The sequence below is a fragment of the Bison bison genome, unplaced genomic scaffold, assembly GCF_000754665.1.
Source record: "Bison bison bison isolate TAMUID 2011002044 unplaced genomic scaffold, Bison_UMD1.0 scf7180017864274, whole genome shotgun sequence".
NCBI lineage: Eukaryota > Metazoa > Chordata > Mammalia > Artiodactyla > Bovidae > Bison > Bison bison.
In genome coordinates, this window is record NW_011494846.1 from 4,021,600 (window position 1) to 4,028,933 (window position 7,334).

General features: G+C 41.3%; 1 protein-coding gene across 1 annotated transcript in view; it reads right to left on the reverse strand.

Annotated features, from left to right (window-relative positions):
• Window positions 1-7,334, reverse strand: part of NUP153 (nucleoporin 153kDa) — a 72,250-nt gene that overhangs the window by 12,742 nt on the left and 52,174 nt on the right. The window contains exons 19-20 of the mRNA XM_010848832.1: window positions 2,897-3,784; window positions 62-418 (exon numbers count right to left, since the gene is read on the reverse strand). Of these exons, the coding sequence (XP_010847134.1) occupies window positions 62-418; window positions 2,897-3,784 (1,245 nt within the window). The remainder of the gene's footprint in view (window positions 1-61; window positions 419-2,896; window positions 3,785-7,334) is intronic.

Genomic DNA, 7,334 nt, shown 5'->3' on the forward strand with positions numbered 1-7,334 from the left:
TCATCTACTTATAATGAAAGCCAATTCAACTACAACATGTATTTGTCTTTTTAAAACATACCTGCAGAGCTAGATGTGGTTGTAGCTCCAAAGTTGAAGCCAGAGGTTGCAGTATTATTACTGCTGGCTCCTGTACCGAAGACAAATGGGGTGACAGCTGTACCCGTGCTTGATGTGGTTGCTGGTTTGCTCTCTTGAGAAAACAGCAAAGACTGAGATGTACTAGATTCGGCAGCGTTTGCAAAGGCAGAGCTGCTCACGGGATTGCTGGCCTGTCCAAACACAAAGGCAGCCACAGGCGCGCTGGGGGATGAGGTGGAACTACCAAATATGCCACCACCAACTGAAGCGGCTGGTGCACTTGAATTAGAGGAACTGCTGTTCAAGAAATTAAAAACTGGCTTGGCCACACCTTGATCTGTAAGATGGAGATTAAGAAACAAAATTCTTTAAGAACAAGTAATAACAGAAAGCATTTTTTTTCCTACCCCAAAATCTTAAGAGTCCATTAGAAAATAGAATTATTACTGCTGCTGCTAAATCGCTTGTCGTGTCCAACTCTGTGTGACCCCATAGACAGCAGCCCACCAGGCTCCCCCATCCCTGGGACTCTCAAGGAAAGAACACTGGAGTGGGTTGCCATTTCCTTCTCCAATGCATAAAAGTGAAGAGTGAAAGTGAAGTCGCTCAGTCGTGTCTGACTCTTAGCGACCCCATGGACTGCAGCCTACCAGGCTCCTGTGTCCATGGGATTTTCCAGGCAGGAGTACTGGAGTGGGGTACTATTGCCTTCTCTGAGAATCGTTAAGATTTTAATATAAATTAGTTCATCGAATGGAAATTTGTTAAATTTTGATGTAGTCAAACACATAAAACTATTCATATATATATATAAAATATGTGTATTTGCAAAATATACATATATTTTTAAATACTCCTTAAATCCAAATCTCACTGGACACCACTATCTGAATTGGCTGTCCAGACTAGTGCACCCTAGTCTGCTCACTTATTTGTAACTCTGCAACATACTAAACTTCCAAACCTCTACAGCTACCGTTGCTAGACTGTCAGATATTGCAGCCTTATAGTATCGCTGGATACCAGTAGGGCAAACCTGACAGTATGTCAGCCTTTCTCTCCACAATTTAAGATTTCCCTTCCATATGAATTTTTAGAATTATTTTCACTTAAGCTCACAAAGATTCCTCCAAGAACTGAAATTCTGTTGGGGGTGAGGTGGAGAGGAAAGGATATTCACTCAGGAACAAGTGTAAAATACCTCTTTTATGTTCTCTCATTTACCACATTGCAGGTTCTGCTGATATTATAAAACACTAATTGGAACTGTTAGAAAATATACATGGGATATGCTACCAAACTATTCACTTTTGATTTGGAGGAAAGCTATTGATTTTGTATATGGTGACCCTGAATCCAGGTACCTTTAGTAGAAGACTTTTTAAAAAGACTTGTTCCAATAGTATCTCAATTCCAACACTATCTACTAGCCAGGGCTGGTCACACTGCAGTATGGGCACCAGTATAATTGACAGTAAATGTAGTAACAGGTCACTTTCAAGTTGCTTAATAGGATGTTTAAAATGTATGTTTCAATGGAAATAGTATAGTGATACTAGGATTAAATTTGATTAGACCCTTTCTCATTTTTATTCCTTCTAAATAATAATGGATAATTTAGTTTTTGCTTTCTTTGAAGGGTGTTTTTTAATTTAAGTAAAATTTTATAGATAAAAACTGCTCGTACCTAGGTGCTGAATTCCATACAAATATTTTCAGGTTAATTTTTCATTTTCTTGTGTTTCCAATTTATTATTCAAAAGTGTTCATAGGTATTCAACTTTTGATTCTTTGCTTGTCTGAAAAACATCTGTATGTTGCTCTTAGAGTCTGAGAGTATTTGACTGGTTAACAGAATTCTCAAGACCATTTTTGCATTTTGAGGTCAGTGCTCTACTGTTTTTAGCATTCCATGTTACAAATGAGAAGTCTGATGCTAATCTGATACTCTATTTGTGGCAAACTCTTTTCTCTGAAAGCATTCAGGATTTTGGCCCTCATGTTCTAAAATTTCACTGGTCCTTCACAGTGAACACGTCGTTTTTAAGACCAGTGTCTTTCTTTACATGTGGGAAATTTTCTCCTGTCGCTTCTTTGATATTTCCTTCATAATGTCCTCATCTTCTAGGCACTCCTATTCCAATGGAACTTGTGGGTACGGCTTAGATCAATCTGTTCTTTTACACTGTGTTCTGGGAAACTCTAGTTCACTAATCCGATTATCAGCCGTTTTTTTTTTTTTTTTCCTGCTACTCAGTCCACGCAGTGATTTTATTTCACCAATTATGTTTTTGTTTGTTTTTTTTTTTAACTTTTAAAAATGCTATTTTTTTCTTCGTGATTTTAGTTTTCAAATACACCTCTATTTCTCAGGGATTTATTGTATTTGTTGTCTATGTTCCTCGAATGCCAGCTGAAGACTGGCTATTGCTATTTGTATATGAAGGCCTGTACATAAAGATTTTATTAGAAAGTATTTCCTGAGCTTATCTTCCTGAATAGTGTGTGTCAATTCTGATTTTAAAAGCTCAAACAGAAGGGAAAAAGTCACAGACAAATATGTAAATACTGTGGGCTTTCCATCAGAGCTACATCTCTCAAAGTCAGACATGCAGATAACTTCGTCAGAATCACGGAGGGTGGAGGAGGGGATGGCAGGGGTGGTACGGAGCAGTTAAAACTGAAAGTCCTCTACGCCTTCCCAGAGTTCTGTGACTGGGACTCTCTCAACTATGTCCAGTGTAAACCATCCCTTGACTTGCTGCATTTGTCGACACCTTGTTAAAAAAAAAAAAAAAAAAGGTTTAATGCTTACCAGCTGCAGTACTGGTTTGAGCGCCAAAAGCAAAAGCGGGCTTTGCTGGCTGCTCGGATTCCTTTTCAGATGGTTTTACCACACTGAAACTGAAGGTTGACTTGGAAGAGCCCTCATCTTTGGTTTGCTCTGAATTCCCAAAGGAAAACACTGGTGGGCACTTCGGCTCTTCATTGTCAGCTTTCTTCCCAAACACGAGAGATGTAGAAGTGACAGGCTCTTGCTGTTTCTCTTCTGTCCTTCCCAAAACAAATAATGAGGCTGACGGCAGAGGGGTAGGGTCCACGCTGCCAAAAGCGAACCCTCCTTTGGTAGCAGGTGTTTCTTCCTTTTTTGCTTCTGAAGTCTGACACGTGAAAGGAGCCACAGAGACACTCTTGGTGTCTGTGGTTCCAAAACTGAAGCCACTCTTGCTCTCAGAGGTCACCGCGGTGTCAGCAGCAGCAGTGGGGGGAGGGTTAATGACACCTGAACCAAAGCTAAAGCCCGTCGATGAGGATTTAGGCAGTTCTTCTTTCTTTTCTTGCTGCCCAAGACTAGACACCCCAAACTGAAATGGAGCTAAAGGAGCTGGATTGCTTAAACCAGAAGAAAGTCCAAACTTAAAATTACTGTCATTTTTACTGTCTTTTTTGACTTCTTCAGGTTTAGAATCAGATGAAACTCCAAATTTAAAATCTCCTATGGGTTTAGAAAATTTGAAGCCTTCACTCAAGGGGTTTGCAGACCCCAAATCTGATGACACGCCAATTTTGAAGCCTCCTTGATCTCCAAATTTAAAGTTCCCAGTGTTGGCTAACGTCTGAGAGGGCCCAGAAGAGGGTGATGGGATGCCAAACTTGAAGGATGAGGTTGCTGTGTTCGAAGATGAGGAAGATGTGCCGAAGCCTTCAAAAACATAAAGACACCACACGGACACTGGATTAATATTACTAAATACCATTCAGTCAAACAAAATGTCAACCTTGAAAAGCAGGAGGAGACAAGAACAGCTCAGACCAGGCCTACTTCAAAGAGCATTAGTTTAACAATGACAGTGAACACGAACCAAGCTGCCCCTCCTTCAGCATAAGAAGTACATGTCAAGCCTCACAGCCACATTTCATCCATCAGACTGACAGAGATCAAACATGTTTGATAAACCAGTGCTGGGGATGAGACCAGGAGGAACAGACAGTCTTGATATGGCATGTGGATGTGCAAATCACCACCAAGTCGGCGGGAAGCAACTTGTCAACATTTACCCTAAATTACAAACACAGGAACCTTTGACCCAGCAAGTCTACAGCTGAGTCTATTTGAATGATAAACTCACAGTACGTAAAATGCCATGCGCCACCCAGGCAGCTGTAAATGAAGAACTAAGACACGTCCGAGCTCATCTTGGCAATGGCAAGGGTGCAGAAAGGTGATGGTGCCTACAACCTTTCCTAACAAGGTAGAGAGAAGTAAAAATACAGAGAAGAGAAGTACATTTGCTTGTGATGTGCATAAAGAGACGTTGGAAGAGATACAATAAACTAACCAAAGATGACTACTGCCGTTGGTGGGGCAGGAAGGATGGAAAACGAGCCAGTGAGGACAAGAGACAGACCTTTCACTGTGAGTCCTGTCATAACTTGCTTCTTAAATCTTGTAAATGTGTTATTTACTTAAGAGCTCAAGTATTTAGCATGAAAGAACCAGAACTGTATGAGTGGAAGCAGTATTTTAAAAGATACAAATACTATAATGACAAGATCAAAGTCTTAGTTTCAGAATGCTTTTCTGTAGCAAAATAAACTAGAAATTAAGCACCTGACTGCTCCACAGAGATCAGTGAACGGTACCAAGGGATTTATGCACTGTTCCCACTTACCCACATGTAAATTGACAAGTAACAGCCAAGCACTTGTAAAAGGCACTTGTCTTCAGATTTCCTTTCCTTTAATGGTTACCCACCCACCTTTCTTTCCCTAAGCAACTTACTTGAAAAATTACATCAGCATCTCAAGATCAAATGGCTACCTCCACATGGGCTTGAAAATGCCTTACGTGACATCAGACAGAAAGCGAAAAAATAAACGGGTCTAAGACAATAATTAACTAATTATCACCTCTGCCTCAAAGGAGTTCAAAGGCACTTCTGCCTCAGAAAGAAGGTTTAAGGTATGGTGATTACATCCAAGGAGTGGTGGCTGCATGGGCACAGGAGGGCCTAGAGGAGCTATCCCACATTGAAGGTCAGGAAGGGCGGCGGTGAGGAGATACCCCTCGTCCAAGGTAAGGAGCAGCAGCTGCACTTTGTTGGAGTAGCCGTGAAGAGATACCACACGCCCAAGGTAAGAGAAACCCAAGTAAGACGGTGGGTGTTGCAAGAGTGCATCAGAGGGCAGACACACTGAAACCATACTCACAGAAAACTAGTCAATCTAATCACACTAGGACCACAGCCTTGTCTAACTCAATGAAACTAAGCCATGCCTGTGGGACAACCCAAGACGGGTGAGTCATGGTGGAGAGATCTGACAGAATGTGGTCCACTGGAGAAGGGAATGGCAAACCACTTCAGTATTCTTGCCTTGAGAACCCCATGAACAGTATGAAAAGGCAAAATGATAGGATACTGAAAGAGAAACTCCCCAGGTCGGTAGGTGCCCAACATGCTACTGGAGATCAGTGGAAAAATAACTCCAGAAAGAATGAAGGGATGGAACCAAAGCAAAAACAACACCCAGTTGTGGATGCGACTGGTGATAGAAGCAAGGTCCAATGCTGTAAAGAGCAATATTGCATAGGAACCTGGAATGTCAGGTCCATGACTCAAGGCAAATTGGAAGTGGTCAAACAAGAGATGGCAAGAGTGAATGTCAACATTCTAGGAATCAGAGAACTAAAATGGACTGGAATGGGTGAATTTAACTCAGATGACCATTATATCTACTACTGCGGGCAGGAATCCCTCAGAAGAAATGGAGTGGCCATCATGGTCAACAAAAGAGTCCGAAATGCAGTACTTGGATGCAATCTCAAAAACGACAGAATGATCTCTGTTCGTTTCCAAGGCAAACCATTCAATACCACGGTGATCCAAGCCTATGCCCCAAGCAGTAACGCTGAAGAAGCTGAAGTTGAATGGTTCTATGAAGACCTACAAGACCTTTTAGAACTAACACCCAAAAAAGATGTCCTTTTCATTATAGGGAACTGGAATGCAAAAGTAGGAAGTCAAGAAACACCTGGAGTAACAGGCAAATTTGGCCTTGGAATATGGAATGAAGGAGGGCAAAGACTAATAGAGTTCTGCCAAGAAAATGCAGTGGTCATAGCAAACACCCTCTTCCAACAACACAAGAGAAGACTCTACACATGGACATTACCAGATGGTCAGCACTGAAATTATATTCTTTGCAGCCAAAGATGGAGAAGCTCTATACAGTCAGCAAAAACAAGACCAGGAGCTGACTGTGGCTCAGACCATGAATTCCTTATTGCCAAATTCAGACTTAAATTGAAGAAAGTAGGGAAAACCACTAGACCATTCAGGTATGACCTAAATCAAATCCCTTATGATTAATACAGTGGAAGTGAGAAATAGATTTAAGGGCCTAGATCTGATAGATAAGAGTGCCTGATGAACTATGGAATGAGGTTCATGACACTGTACAGGAGACAGGATCAAGACCATCCCCATGGAAAAGAAATGCAAAAAAGCAAAATGGCTATCTGAGGAGGTCTTACAAATAGCTGTGAAAAGAAGAGAAGTGAAAAGCAAAGGAGAAAAGGAAAGATATTCCCATTGAATGCAGAGTTCCAAAGAATAGCAAAAAGAGATAAGGAAGCCTTCCTCAATGATCAATGCAAAGAAATAGAGGAAAACAACAGAATGGGAAAGACTAGAGATCTCTTCAACAAAATTCAAGATATCAAGGGAACACTTCATGCAAAGATGGGCTCGATAAAGGACAGAAATGGTATGGACCTAACAGAAGCACAAGATATTAAGAAGAGGTGGCAAGAATACACAGAAGAACTGTACAAAAAAGATCTTCACGACCCAGATAATCATGATGGTGTGATCACTGACCTAGAGCCAGACATCCTGGAATGTGAAGTCAAGTGGGCCTTAGAAAGCATCACTATGAACAAAGCTAGTGGAAGTGATGGAATTCCAGTTGAGCTATTTCAAATCCTGAAAGATGATGCTGTGAAACTGCTGCACTCAATATGCCAGCAAATTTGGAAAACTCAGCAGTGGCCACAGGACTGGAAAAGGTCAGTTTTCATTCCAATCCCAAAGAAAGGCAATGCCAAAGAATGCTCAAACTACCGCACAACTGCACTCATCTCACATGCTAGTAAAGTAATGCTCAAAATTCTCCAAGCCAGGCTTCAGCAATATGTGAACCGTGAACTTCCAGATGTTCAAGCTGGTTTTAGAAAAGGCAGAGAAACCAGA